The sequence below is a fragment of the Peromyscus leucopus genome, chromosome 8b, assembly GCF_004664715.2.
Source record: "Peromyscus leucopus breed LL Stock chromosome 8b, UCI_PerLeu_2.1, whole genome shotgun sequence".
Taxonomy (NCBI): domain Eukaryota; kingdom Metazoa; phylum Chordata; class Mammalia; order Rodentia; family Cricetidae; genus Peromyscus; species Peromyscus leucopus.
In genome coordinates this window covers 8426319-8441633 of record NC_051086.1, presented here as the reverse complement: position 1 = coordinate 8441633, position 15315 = coordinate 8426319, and the positions used below count along the sequence as shown (strand labels likewise).

Genomic DNA, 15315 nt, shown 5'->3' with positions numbered 1-15315 from the left:
CATACATGAATCTGAAGCTGAAGATCACGTAGTCACCGAGCTAAGGCTAGATTCCCTCTGCAGTGCCTGGGTCCACACATCAGGGATGAGCCTAAGGAGAAACCACAGGCATGCTGGGGTGGCCCTGCACCTGCGACCATCTGGGAAACTGAGTCACAGAAGAGAGAGAGGGAGGTTCACACTGACCCCCAAAGGCTCCTGGTGTCCAGCTCTTGAGGGGCAACAACTCTTGCTTGGTCTGGTTATGAATTCTCATGGCTTCTGCCCTCCTCCCCTGCAACATGCCTGTATAAAACACATACTGTCCACTCAGTTATAAACACCAGGATCCACTATCAGAAGATGGCCAGGCCAGCATGGAGTGAGGGGCCGGATGCTATGGGGTGAGCACCAGGGAAGGGTGCTAGGAATGCACGGCCTGGGCAGAAGCCTGGGGTGGAGCCAAGCTTGTGTGTTAAGCAGAGAGAGCCTGAGGTTCTTGAGGCTGGGAACGGAGGGCGAGACAATGGCGAGGGAAGAACTGAAGGGGTTCTCACCGGAAAGCCTATGCTGGCTAAGGGTGTGGATTTCTTTCAGAGAGGATCCAGGATGTGGGTACCTCTGGGGAAGGCCAGGTGGAAGAGGAGGTAGACCACTCAGGCCAGAACAGTCAGGAAATAGGTGGCTAGCACATTCCGCAGTCAATGTTGCCCTCTCTTGGTCACATTGGATATTGACTTAGACCAGGGTTTCTTATGCCCACGTTGGACAGCAGTTTCCTATCTAACTAGTGCCCTGGGGACAGCTGCCCAAACAGAGCCTGTCTTGTCTTTCTTGAGCAGATCAGGACATTTGACTCCAGATACACCCAGTGGATGGACCCCCTTCAGAACACTGGCCCACATCCCCGGGAGGCCCTGGATGTGAGTCTAGCTATGGGGTACAGGAGGAAGAGGAAAGCCTTAGCCCTTAGACAGTGGCCTTGGGAGCAGATGGGGTCAGGCTGAGATAGGGTGGGTGTTTGGTCCCCTAGGCATGTATGAGGAGTTCAGACCACATGAAGAATGGGGCCAAGTTGTGGGATCATGGGGTAACTTGGGTATTGGGAGTGTTGAAGAGGAAAGATCAGGAAGAGGAGCCACTTCTAGGACTGAGAGTTCTGTCCATGCTTCCACTGCCCCTCACCCCCCTCCAGCTCTGCTTATTCACCCTAAAGTGCCCTTTAAGTGGGCAGTGCCTCCTCCCCCCCTGCTCCAGCAGAGCCAAGCCAAGCTCAGGACCAGGCCATGGAGGGCAATCCCAAGAAAGAACGGAGGAGCCCAAGAGGAGGATAGGATGTCAGGGTTTCAGGACCCTTCACGACTCCAGTGGAGTCTGGGGCTGGCCCCAGGATCCTCTAGTGAATATAAATCCTGAGTCTCTACTGCTTGGGTCACAGTGGGGTGAAGAGGGGGTGAGCTGGGGCCTGCTTGGCCCCATTTGTGTGTGGGGGTGTGTATGTAAGTGCATATGTGGGTGGGCACTTGTGTGCATGCGGAGTTCAGAGGACAACCTTAGGTGATATTTCTCAGGCACCATCCACCTTCATTTGTTGTTTGCCTGTTGTTGTTGTCATTGTTTTGGGGGATTTTTGCTTTGTTTGGGACAGGATTTCACTGTGTAGCCTTGGCCAGGCTGGAACTCACTCTGTAGACCAGGCTTGGCCTTGAACTCACAGAGATCCACCTGCCTCTGCCTCCTCAGTGCTGGGATTAAAAGTGTTTGTCATGGGCTGGAGAGACCGCTCAGCGGTTAAGAGCACTGACTGCTCTTCCAGAGGTCCTGAGTTCAATTCCCAGCAATCCCATGGCAGCTCACAACCATCTACAATGAGATCTGGTGCCCTCTTCTGGCCTATAGGCAGAACACTGTATACATAATAAATGAATAAATAAATAAATCCTTTTTTAAAAAAAAGTGTTTGCCATGATGATTGGTCGGTCTTATTTTTTGAGACAAGGTCTTTCACTTGCCTGGAACCCATCAAATCTAGTTGGGCTGCCTGGCCAGTGAACTCCTATCTTCCTAGTTAGAGCTGGGATTACAAGCATGTGCCAATAACACCCACTTTTTTTTCATCTGTTTTCTGGGAGTGGAACTCAGTTTCTTGTAAGGCAAATACGTGTATCTATTTAAGCTATCTCTCCAGCCCTTGGCCCTTTAAGAGGGCATTTCTGCCCCTCCCCTTGAGTGACCCTGTTGCCCAGCAACAGGAGGCAGTTGGTGTATACAATGTTCCTGAAGCAACCAGGAGCCTTGCTCGGGACAGAGTGACCAGTACTGCCCCCCTGATCGTGCCTGGACGACTGCCCAGTGACTCTCTCTCTTTATTCTGCCCCCCCTCCTGCTCAGTCAGGCAGTGGGCACCATGGCAGAAACGGACGTGCTCCTGACCAAGGAGCCAGCCCCACAGTCAATACAGGCCTGCCAGCTGCCGCACAAAGAGTATGATGTGGCCTGTAATACCGGCGCCTACACATCCTCGGGCCTGGCCACCGCTGGCTTCCGCACAGCCAAATACCTGACGGACGAGTGGTTTCAGAACTGTTATGCCCGCTACCACCAGGCCTTTGCAGACCGGGACTACTCGGAGCGGCAGCGGCATGAGAGCAGGCAGCTGGCCGCCGAGACCGGGGCGCTGGCCCAGCGCACCCAGCAGGACTCCACAGGCAAGGTCGGAGAGCGCCTGGAGGACATGCACTGCTGGAAGTCAGAGCTGCAGCGAGAGATAGACGAGCTGTCCGACGAGACCGACCTGATGCTGGCCCAGAAGCTGCGGCTGCAGCGTGCCTTGGACGCCACCTCTGTGCTCTTCTCCATCGCCACTGACAACCTACAGTGTCGGGAGCGCCGCCAGCAGCCGGACCTCGTGCGGGACTCCGTGGAGGTGGAGCTGCTCAAGGTGCGGCTCAGGCCCAGAGCCGGAGGCAGGCTCCCGCCCGCATACAAACACCTCGGGGCCTCAGGTTCACACAGTGCATGCTACCCCGCTCTGCCCAGACAGGACTCCTGGCCCTTCAGACACAGGATTTTTTTTTTTTTTTTTTTTTTTTTAAACCACATGGAGTCCCTGACTTCCCAGTCACTTTCTCTCTTTTGGAATCCCCTCTGGCCTACAAGATTTCAAAGACATGAACTCCGACCCTGAGCGGCTTTTTCGTTTGTTGTAAGCTGTACCCTGTCCCAGCATACCCCTTGTTGTTGGTATTCGCTCTCAAGGTAGAAAGCCAAGCCAGCTAGAGCTGCAGGTAGAGACAGGGTGTGGAGGACCATGGCATCTGCTCTTTGTGCCCAGAGTCCTCCGCTTCTAAGATCTCCTCCTCGAATACACTTAGAATCCCAGCGTCGGGGAGACTGAGGGAGCAGGATCACAAGTTCCAGGCCAGTCTGGACTACATCACAAGATTCTTAAAAAAACAAAACAAAGCAAAACATACCACCTCCTCCCTTCTTTGGACATCTTTTTTCCAAAACCCAGCACAGCTTGCTTTGGGGGACCTTAGAGGGTCACTCAGCCTGGATGCTGCACAACCCCGAACCCCTCAGAGCTAGAGCCGCCTGGGGTGGGCTTAGGCCTGTGGGCCATGATGAAAAATGGGGGAAATAAATAGCCAGGCTGGGACCTCAGGGAACCCCTGTCATACCCCCAGGCCTTGGCTACTGTCAGTGGTACAGAGATGGGTGGCTTACTGAGGACATGGGGCAGTGGCGAGCATAGCCCATGTGGACTTACACGTGAAAGGATTCCTGACACCCAGAAAATGTTGGGGTAAAAGGAAACAGAGTTCCCTGCCTATTCTTGGTGGGCACTGGGCAGCGGACAGAGGGCATCTGACTTCCTATGGGCTTGGGGTCCTCAGAGGTGGTCTAGGGCCTGAGATAAGGCGAATGCCCCTCAGTATACTGTGGCGTGCTGGAGATGACCCCAGAGCCTGGACAACTGTCATGGGTGACCCAACAACCACAAGATACCCCTAGAGGAAACACTCATTTACAACATGCCCAAACCACCCAGAATAAACCTCGCACCAGAGAGCTAGGCTCATACCTCCTTTTTGGGGGGTGGGGGGTGGGGGTGGAGGTGGGGAAGAGGGGTGGAGACAAAGGCAAAAGCCAATGGAGGTGAGGCCCATGCCTTGGCTCCTGCTGGGTCCCTCAGTCCCTCAGTCCCAGAAAGGACTATCTCCTCTCCAGGAAACTGAGCTCATCAGGAACATCCAGGAACTCCTGAAGAGGACTATCGCACAAGCCGTGGGTCAGATACGGTGGGTCTCAGCAGCCCCAGAGGGACAACCCTGCCCCCTGCCCCAAGGCTGGTCAGAGGTGGGAGGCAGGACAGCTAGCCAGGCACAGTGACTCGGGCTCGGAGAGGTCATAAGGCTTCTGGATCGCAGCCAGCGAGGCAGCCACTGCTCAGCTGGGCATGCACAACTACGTCCACTCTTGCTCTGGAACCTGGGCACTGCTAGCCACGGAAGGATGCCTGAGCAGGAACTGGAGTCCCCGGAAGCTGGAATGGGACCCGCTTCCCGATGCTCCCTGGAACAGCATGTGCCTTTGCGCCTCCTCTCCCCTCTAGGCTGAACCGGGAACATAAGGAGACCTGTGAGATGGCCTGGTCTGACAAAGTAGAGGCCTACAACATTGACGAGACCTGCGCTCGCTACAACAACGAGAGCACCGAGGTGCAATTCCACCCGCACTCCAGCAAGTTCGAGGAGAGGTAGGTTCCTAGGCATGCCCGTTTGTCCCGGTCACCTTCTTGGCCCTACTTCCAAAATCTGAGGAAGGACTCCTGCCCCCGCGGACCTAGACCAGTTCTCTGGGGAATCTCTGTCTGCAGCTGGGGCGGGAAAACGAGAAGCCCCTTACCCAAGTGGCTGGCACCCACAATTCATTCACACAGGGTTGGTGCCTGCTGCAACCCCTGGAATCCCTGTGGGTGGCCTGGACTGCGTTTCTGCTCGCGGCCAGCAGAGGGCAAGCAACCGCCACCAGAGGCCCGGGAGAGCCTCGGGATGTCTATGTGATAGAGGGTGCAATGGGGATCGCCGGCAGTGCCGGAGCCTCTGCGTGACTACACCCTGACCAGGCCGCACCTCCATCCTCAGTGCCTCCACTCCCGAGACGTGGGCCAGATTTACTCAGGATATCCTGCTTCGAGCCGAACGCGAGCGGCTAGCCTCGGTTAACCTTCGGAAGTTAATTGACTGCATCCTGCGGGATACGGCCGAGGACCTGAGGCTGCAGTGCGACGCAGTGAACATGGCCTTCTCACGCCGCTCCGAAGAGCTGGACGACGCCCGCCACAAACTGCAGTACCACCTGCAAAAGGTGGGCCCGCGGGGCACGCCCACCGCTGGACACGCCCACCCGTCCGACCGCACCCAGGACACGCCTGCCCGCAAGCCCATCCCACGCTTAGGGCAAACCCACTCCCATCTGGACTCACCCCACCTTCCCCTGGAAACGCCCTCGCCCTTCCCTCACTCATTCCCTGAACCGCAGGGACCAGGGTTGCTATCTATCTACTCTATGCTCAGTCACGACCGGGCTTCAAGGGCCCCTCTGTGACTGGCCCAACCAGAAGCAGACATCCCCACACCTCTGGGGGCTCCCTACGCTGATGTCAAAGCAGGTTTATATTTGGGAGTGGCCTACTGGTACAGCCATCCAGGAGACTGACCCGCGGGGGCGGCCCGCTGTGGGGTTTAGAAGGGAGGTGGTATGGGGGTATGGTGTGCCTGTGGGGTCCTGCTCTAGGCTCTCAGTGTGGCCCAGCCTGACTTTCGTGGCCGGGGCTGGAGGACAAACAGCCTGCCCTGACTCACAGGACTCCCCGAAGGTCTTCTACAGGCCTGCCCCTGGACACAGACTCAGGACGCAATGTCTCCTCCAGTCAGGGCCAGGAGATAAGGGAGCAAGCAGTCCGGCCCTCCCTCCCATGCTGGGTCTGGGGCAGGCTGGTGGCCCGATGGCTCCAGGCTTCAGCCTGCCTCAGGCTCACACGTTGTCCTGTGCAGACGCTGAGGGAGATCTCGGACCAGGAGCACCAGGTGGCAGCCTTGAAGCAGGCCATCAAGGACAAGGAGGCCCCGCTGCGTGTGGCCCAGACTCGCCTGTATCAGCGGTCGCACAGGCCCAATGTGGAGCTGTGCCGGGACGCCGCCCAGTTCAGGTACTGCCCGCTGGCTGCCGGAGCAGCCCTGGGTAGCTAGGGTCGTCTTGGAGCCTCTTCAAGTTTCCTCAGACCTGGAGGCTATCCTGAGGCCCTCCCACAGCGCCAGACTCCCATCCATGGGCAGACATGAGGCTTGGGCGTGTTGGGGTGGGGGGAGAGCGGACCCGGGAGAGGGCTGCGTGTCAGGTACAACACAGGGTCCTGTGCCACGCTGGGGTGCCTCACCCTCCTGGGAGGAGCCTAGAGTCTGACAACCCAGACTCCTGAGGCCACACGGAATGGCCACCACCCACCCCTTTACCCCTGGTGTAATCCTGGGTTCCATGCACCTCCCTGCAGGCATGGTGGGTTATGCCTTTTATTTCCCTCATCTAGCTGGTGCTAGGATGCCCTTCTAAGCATAAGCGTCTGTCTGCTTCCTCCTTCTTTGACCGTAGTTTTGTTCTGGAAATCAAGGATTCAAGGGTGGTTCCTGTCCAGAAATATCAGGGTCATCAGGTTCAGGCCGCCGTTGCTCATTTTCACCACAAGGGGGCAGTGTTTCAAGACTCTCTCTCCCTGCTCCAGCGCAGCTGAGGGAGGAGGCCCCTTTGGGCTGCAGATGAGGACCCTTCACAACCCACACCAGGTTCCCAGTGATTTCGCAACACTATAGCCAATTTGGTGGGGTCCCTGTAAGCCTTTTGGGGTCCTCTGTAGCATCATTGCCCCTTCCCTTGTCTCTCCCCTGACTCACCATTCCCTCGCTGCAGGTTGCTGAGTGAGGTGGAGGAGCTGACCATGTCCCTCAACGCGCTGAAGGAGAAGCTTCAGGACGCGGAGCAGGCCCTTCGGAACCTGGAGGACACACGCATGAGCTTGGAGAAGGACATTGCCGTCAAGACCAACAGCCTCTTCATCGACCGCCAGAAGTGCATGGCTCACCGCAACCGCTACCCCACTGTCCTCCAGCTGGCTGGCTACTAGTGGCTGGGGCTGCCACCCGGCCACCCGGTCTCACCCAAATAAAGAGCACCTTAGTTTTCCACCTAGAGTGTGGGGTAGCATGAAGAGGCAGGCGGCTGTCCATCTCAGAGCTCCTGTACAGCCAGGCTTTGTCCACGAGCCCGCCATCCTCCATGCCTCAGGGGAAATCATCTATCCAGGTGCGGCCAGGTACCCCCGCCCCCCATCCCCACCAAGCCTGATTTCTCCTGTCTCCACCAGCAGTCTGAGGGACTTGGGTATCGGTTGGGGACATTGCATGACTTCCTTTCCCTCTCACCCCCGGGCCTGATGAGGCTCAGCTTGTATACATCCCCTTGATCAGCTGTTCGCTGCGCTCGGTGTCCCTCCCGATGCTAGCCTACTCAGGGAAATTCTTCAGGCAGAACCCCACCCAAGTGCTCACCTACAGCCCAGCAGCTCACTGCCCAGTGCTCCCAGAGTGGAGTCAGGAAGGGAGGTATGCTCATACCCTGGACCGCTGAGGCAGGGGGGTACTTGTTTCTTGTCCTGGACTGTAAGGGGGTGGGGTGGGGTGGAGTATCATGCTTTCACCACAAGCTGCCCACACATGGGCACCTGACCCCATTCTGGCCTCTGCTCCCCACATCTGGTGATACATGTTCCAGGGGAAATTGCCTCATGTCCCCATGCCCACTGCAGATAAACATCTGGAGGGGAAGTTTTAGAGACAGAAGAGCGTTCCTGGAAATCCAAGCCTGGAAAGGGACATGGGACAGCTATGTGGGGGCAGCTGAGGACAGGCAGGGCTTCCTGGAGGTGGTGGCCTGGATTTCACAGTACAGACCATGGCACAGTCCTGGACCAGCCGTACTGATGGGACCCGGTGGTTTCTCATCTCTGGAGTTTCTCTGGATCAGGCTCCTCAATTTCCTGAACACATTGTCCTTGGTGCCTCTGGGAGATTGAAATGTGTGTGTATTTGGGGTCTTATCAGGGAGGGCTTTCTAAGGAGGAGCATGACCCCTGATAGAGGGGTGCTCATTCCCTGGTTCAGACAGAAAGCTCACCCTGTAACCCTGCCACTGGCACCTCCCTGCCAGACAACCCTAGTCCTGGGACTCTGCCTGGCAGCCCTTTGTCCTTCCTCTCCAGCCCTGGCAGTCGGGGGTGGGAGAGGCGCTGGGCCCTCCCTCCGGCACACTGTTCAGAGGACACGTCACCTCCCGTCCCCACGGAAACCATGCCACTTGTCACAGTTGTTGGTCACCACAGCGACAGCCAGAAAGCAGCTCCTGCTCTTTGGGGTGCCATTAAGAATGTGCCCCGGGTACTGCCACCATAGGGGCCAGCAGCAGGCTAGTCCACGGGTTCGGGGCACAGGACACCTGCGGAGCCTGCACCCGGATACATTATAGGTGGAAGGACTGGGGCAGAAGCTGCAGGGTACTCAGCTGCCCAGGGGCTCCCGAGCTGGGGTGTGGTGGGTGGAGGCCGCGGAACCCCCACTCCTTGCCTTGGGGTGGTATGGTGGGTTCTGTCCAGGTGTTGTTTCCATGGTCTGGGTAAAAGTGCTACCCCGTCAGCCTGTAGAACAGTAGCCAGATGATGCCCTGTGCAGCGGTGGCAATGAGGCCTCCTTGCTGTGCCCACTCACGCCCACTCGCAATAACATCTCTCCCTGCCCCCGTCCTCAGCAGCCACTCACCCCCAGGCCTCTCCCAGGGAAGTGGGAATCATCCAGGAAAAGGACCAAGCTAGCAGCTCCCTGGGTGAGCCTGCCTCTCAGACGCCATCATCGCCTCCCACTGAAGCCGTTCCGCACGCTCCAGCAGCGTGGGCCTCCTCTGACTCCCCAAGGGTGGTAGTTTAGGGTGGGCTGGTGCACTGGGGTGGGGGAAGCTAGGCACTGTGTTAAGCATGCCACATGTTTAAATGGTGCCCCATTGTGGTAGGGTCTACCATTTTACAACTAGAGAAACAAGGTCAGGAAGACCCTTGGCCCCTTATGCTCACACTCGAAATAGACTGGAGATAATCTCTCCCTCTCTGTGGCCTCAGACACCTGGGCCATGGCGGGTGAACCTTGTCCCCAGGGTTTGATTTCTTCAGGTGTAGGTGGTGACCACAAGGTAATGAGGATGGTACTGCTGTTGTCTGGAGACCATCCAGACACAAGCAGCTCTTTGTCCCTGAAGGTCCCTGCAGCTTGCTCCAGGAGGACCCCTCTGACTCCGTGTCCCAGGCAGAGTGAGACGAGATAGCAAGGACTCAAGCTACCACAGCAAGCAGGAGGGGTGGTGTCCACCCTGGGGCGTCATCTGGACCTTTCATGGGGAACATAAAGAGCTCTCTAGTCACCGCAGATAGATGCAGGCACTGAGACCAAACAAAGGGATCTGGCCAAGCACAGCTTGGTGAGCCAGTGAGTTGAGTGGGTTACTTACACAAGGGTGCTTAGCCGGGTGGTGGTGGCGCTCACCTTTAATCCCAGCACTCAGGAGGCAGAAGCAGGCAGATCTTTGCGAGTTCGAGGCCAGCCTGGTCTACAGAGCAAGATCTAGGAAAGGCGCAAAGCTACACAGAGAAACCCTGTCTCGGAAAAACAAAAACAAAACAAAACAAAACAAAACAAAACAAAAAAACCCAAAAAACCCAAGGGTGCTTATGGGGACCCTAAGACAGCTCTACCACCTGGAGATCCCTTGTGGCTGCGCCACTGAAGGGTACCTGGCAGCATGGATGCCTCACAAAAAATGAAAAATCCCCCCATTCCCACATCAGCCAACCTCTACCTCCTCACAGGAGGGAAGTGCCTGTGACGATCTCTGAGACTGCCTGCTCCAGGAGGGTGAGTCCATAGGCTGGATCCCAAGAGTCTCAGACTGAGTCATCACAGCTGCTCAGATTCAAGATGGCGGTGGTCATGTCAGTCCAAGGAGACAGACATGTAATAGCCTCTGGCCACTTTGGGCCCATGGATTAAAGTTGAAAGAGGAAACCCAGGTGCTGTCTCTGGTGCTGTGCTGGCCAGGGGCACCTATCAGACCCCAGTGGTGGCATTACTTAAACTTTTCCTGGGGATGTGAGGACAAATATCTTCTCCCCAGATAGGGCGCCAACAACAGACCAAAGTATGATCTCACCTAGTTCTTTCTCGGTGAACCAATGAGCCTATTAGGCTTACTTACAGAGCATGGGTGAGGGGTTACTAATCCTCACCCCAGCAGCTGCATCACTGAACTGTCTCTGCCAGCATGGATGACAACTCCCTCACCCTGCCCCACCCCGAGGAATGATATGATATACTCTAGCATCTTCTGAGCCGCCAAGACTGCACGCAGCTGGAATAGGTCACATGCAGCTGGCTTGGAGGGATAGGAAGAAAGGGCTGAGATCTCTGGTGAGGAGTGTGGAAGCCTCTCACCCTCTCCTTCAGTAAGGGAACCTCAACAGTCAACAGATCCAATCTTGAAGGTCACTTGCAAAGTGGTCACAGCTCCTCTGGTGAAGATGATAGGGCTGTGATGCTTGGAGGAGAGAATTCTACCACAGATGGGTAATGGGCCCCTTGAGAGCAGAAGTGGAAAGGGAGGGCTATGCCCAGCTTCCCTGGTCCCATGTCACCTCCAAGGGACACCAGTGTCTCAGAGTCAACCCTGTGCTCTATCTATATAGCGTTAACCAGCTGAGCCTGGCTACAGGCTGCCTTGGCTTGTCTGGGTTATCCTCAGCTTCCCTTCCAATACCCAGCTCTCTTTGCAAACTGAGCCTCCTGCCTGGACCAAGTGGTTAGTTTCTTGGAGACCAAGGATTGACCCTACAGTCCCAGCTACAGATCTGTCACCCATTCGTCCTTGGACTGGCTGGCCTTGACTGGCTGCTGGAGGAGCTATCTTCATACACTTGGCCTCAGACCCCTCCCCCCGTCACTCACCCTACACTTAACCCATGCCCCGGACTGGGGGCCTGGACAATAGAACCCCAAACTCCCGATGCTCACCAAGTTCTCTCTGCTGTCCACGTTACTCAAGCACCCTCATGGACTACTGACCACCTCTGCCAGGAGGGGGATGACTCACAGGATGTTAGGGTGCTGAGTCCCCCATGCCTAGTATCCCAGCTGCCCCCACTGACACAAGCTTCCAAGCTCCCAGCCCTACGCCTTATAAAGCATGGCTTTGCAGGCTTCTAGGGCTGAGGACAGCAAAGGGTGTTGTAGCTTCTCTACGGCACAGCGGGACATCAACTGCTGGGGGCCATGGCACCCTGTCGTCACGGCGATGCTGGTGGCCGCTCTCAGCCAGAGCTATTTCTGGCCTGAGACTCGCTGTCCTGTCCACTGAGATACCCTGAATGCCGACCACTCTTCTCAGAGTCCATAGATACATACACCTGTCTGGCCAGCCCACCGGCCAGAAAGACACCCCAGCCTCCTAGCAGGTCTCCACTTGAAAACCCCAGGCTCCTCCCTCGCCTTCACTCTTGAAAAGACCCTTCCCCCACTCACCTCACTCTCTGAGAGAGTCCCTGGCCACCCCATCAGAAGGTGCATCTTGTTTAGGGAACAGGGAGGGTGCCACTGGGGAGAGGGACTCTGGGGGCTGGATCTGGCTGGGGCCAGTGGTACCCGTCAGCGACTTGACCGTCTTTCTTGCTACAGAGGACACACCTGATCCTGCTGGGCTGCCGTGAAAGCCCATTTATTTCAGAGACCAATGCTCAGACTTAGGGCGCCATCTTTCTCTAGGGGACCACAGAGAGGCCCCAGCCCTGGCGATGATAACCACCTAGTTCTCTCAGGGAGATGTCCCTACTGTCTCCATCAACCGGGCCAAACAAAGATGTTCCCTGGAAGGGGCGCTGTATGGCCTGAGGGACAGTGATTCAGTCACTAGGCCTCTGTCTTCACACCTCCCCCATCTGAGTCATCACAGCCGACAACGACAACGAGTGACATCCGCTGTCCCCAGAGGGGCCTCTGTGTCTGTTGGGTGCTGAGCTGGTGTGACTGTCATTTGTGGCTAGCAGTCATGGCTGTCCTTGGCTTTCACCAGCCCATGCTCACCTACAGCCTAGCCCTCCAGAGTCCTCACAGATGCACATTCTGGACCTTCTCCTCACCTCCTGTCCTTCTCTCCTGGCCATCAGAGTGGATGGTCTAAAGGGGAGCTGGGAATGTGGCTAGACTCCAGATATACCAAGCTACAGGATGAGGCTAGTTTGCCCCCAAACACTAGCTCGATGCTTCCCTCAACAAGCAGCTTGCCTCGGGGGCACTGAGCTCCCGGGAGCAGAGTGTGTTCAGGGACTGAGCAGGGATGAGGGAGTCCTATGTGAGTTTGGTCTTGGACCATCAGGGATTGTTGGGAGACCACTGCAAGTCATTCTTTCTAGAGTAGCCCAGGGACTCAAACCTCTCTGTGCTGAGGCCGACTGGGATATCAGCATGTGGAGAAGTGGGCATCACAGAGCGTGACCGAATGCTACTCTGCAGAGCTCCGTCCGCCCAGAGCTAGACACTGTGACTAGGTGGCCTAGCTTATTGGGTGCAGTGTGGTGGCCCCAGCCTGGGTCCCCTGTACCAGCATCCTCACCAAGCCCTGCATTGTGGGACTCATTACCCCAGACAAGAAGCAAGCTCAGCTTCCTGTAGCAGAGGAGACACTAGGTTGAAGCATTGGACTCCACAGGGTGCACGCGAGGACCCTGGAGCTCTGGTCAGGCTTTGAAGAGCCTAAGGCAGGTGGCTTAGGGCAGGCTGGGTGGTGGATGGAGCATCTCTTCCAGCATTCTGCCCAGCTCTACGGAGCCAGCCCTTAGCCTATTGGTCTTGGATGGACCAGGGGAAGCCACAGGCGCCAGGCAGCATGAAAGGGTTCTTTGACCGAGTGTTGGGGAAAGAGCCATGTCCACAGCTGACCAGGCAGGCGGCACTACTATGAGATGGTAACAGGAAGTGGTGGGTGACGTGGGGAGAGAGGGGCGTGTCTTATACCATCCTGGGCAAGTTGGTCAAGCTCCCCTCTGCCTGGCCGTGAGATGGCTCTGCCCGGAATATCTGCTGTGTGGGACAGGTACAGGGACATTGGGGACTCAGAGCTCCAAGAGTACACATCTCAGCGTCTACACTGTGCAGAGGCATCCCCAGCACCCGCAGCAGTCCTCTGGATTGTGGCTCTCAGTGGCTCCCATTCCATACCTGGCACTCGGGAGTCAGTGTTGGAATGGCAGCTTACGGGGTGAGTCTGGCCTGTTCTTATGGGGACAGCCAGAGATGAAGGTAGACAGTGCAAAGCTGTGGCACTGGTGGCTGGTGGCTGTCACAGTTCCTTGGGACTGACACTGCTGTTGCCCTCTTGAGCACTCAGGAGCTGCACAAACCCTGCCCAAAATTGGCCCGTTAGTGGTTCTTGGAAGGGAGAATTCCCACTGAGCTACATCTGGTCTGACTCCAGAGTGCTAGCACCTAGCCGTAATCTACCTTTTGTTTCTCGGTCACCTTTTGTTTTCCTTGTTGCCCTCTAAGTGAATTTTGTCCCAAGGGTACAAAGCGTTTGCAAAACTTGGTTGGGAAAAATTGGGCACACTGTGATATTCCTTAACTGAGAATTTGTATTCGTCATTGTCCCTTTGGAGGCTTCGTCAGGACGTTTTGGGGACATGGGAATCAGCTTGCTAAGTGTGCAAATTTGGAGAACAACAAAAATGCCCTTGCCTAAGGGAAGGTGTCTCAGTCCGAGAGGCTAGGTCCCCCTGCAGCTGGAAAGGCTGGGACATCCTTAGAGTGGGCGGTGTCTTCTTCCCACGGACCCTCGTGTACCCACACTCGTTCCACAATGGTTCTTCATGGAAGGAAGAAGAGCTCCTTCCATGAAGATGAAGAAGTGACGATGACCAGCCTGTGGAAGGGGTCATAACCAATGGTAGCAGGGTGGAGGTGGAGGTAGACATCCACTGCTGCCGAGGAAGAGGCCTCGAGAATTCCCCTACCCCTCCCTGTGGGTGTATAGAGAGCTAACTGTTGCTGGGAGGAGGAACTAATGAGGTCCTGGCCCTCCCTCAGAGTTGCAGGTAGGTACTGGGGGTCAGGACTTGCCCCACCCTTCCTCCTGGATCGCATGGGCAGTTGACAGTTGCTAGTGGTGGTACTCACAGGCCCCACCTCTCCCAGAAGATAAACGCACAGTTGACAACTGCTGAGAGAGAGGCATTTTCTTGGCTGATGTAGCTGCCTGTGAGTTTCCCATGATTCAGTGAGTAACCCCAGTTAAACCCATTGGGTTTACCAAGCTAGACTCGAATAGAGCTGTTTATTTAGTCTGTGGTTGATACCCTACCTGGAGCACAAACAGACATTTTTTTCATCTCCCTCCAAAAAGTTCATATAATAGGGATGTGGGAAGGTCACACCTCACCTAGGAGAGGGCCTTTGGCTCCGCCCATAAAGGACTGTGACGGACAGCTGTGCAGCCCACATCCCTTTTCAAAGCACCTGCTGGGCTGAGTGGGTGGGGGTTGGTCAAAGAGGTCAAAGAGGCTGGACCTTGAGGCTGACTCTGGGAGGTTGAGGAGACGGAGGGTGGTAAGAGTAGTGGGGGGATTTGGCATGAGGTGGTTGGAGCCTCACCTCATTCTTGGGGTGAACAGCCGAGCACTGGAGGGGTTGAATGGAGCTCGTGAGGTCTCCCATCTGGAAGGGGCTGGGTGTGGGGGAAGCTTTGGACACAGGCCTCAGAGCCTAGGATTAAACCCCAGGGGGTCACTTTATTCTTAGATGTGGGTCTCCTTTCCCGGCTGCACCCCTCTTCCTCTGTGTAAAAGGGGTGTGGCTGTGGCAAGACATGTCCTAACCTCCATCTGCCCTCAGGCTGGAGTGACTGAGGTTGTTGATCCCCCCCTACACCTGTCCCCAGCCCCCATAAGCCTCTCATCCCCTTCCTGGCTCTTCTCTCACCAGCCTCCTCCTCAGGGCATCCCTAAGAGTTTAATTGGGCACCTCAAAGCTGGTCAAGTTGGCTAGGGTCCAGAGAAGCCTACACAGGGCAGGCAGGAACATGGGAGCGTGGCAGGTGTCAGCTGGTGCTCCAAGGGCCCCCTCCCTCTGTTATGACAGGGCTGTTGGCACTGGACAGTCATGGGACTCCAGATGCCCTCAGGCTTTGTCCCGG

General features: G+C 56.3%; 1 protein-coding gene across 1 annotated transcript; it reads left to right on the top strand.

The window, feature by feature from the left end:
• Positions 1–2235: 2235 nt before the first annotated feature.
• Tekt4 (tektin 4) lies at positions 2236–7226 on the top strand. The gene is made up of 6 exons (XM_028854631.2): positions 2236–2920; positions 4213–4283; positions 4598–4741; positions 5130–5352; positions 6042–6196; positions 6952–7226. Exons 1-6 carry the CDS (start codon positions 2387–2389, stop codon positions 7163–7165), a joined length of 1341 nt encoding a protein of 446 aa, XP_028710464.1. The 5' UTR covers positions 2236–2386; the 3' UTR covers positions 7166–7226.
• The last annotated feature ends 8089 nt before the right edge of the window (positions 7227–15315 follow it).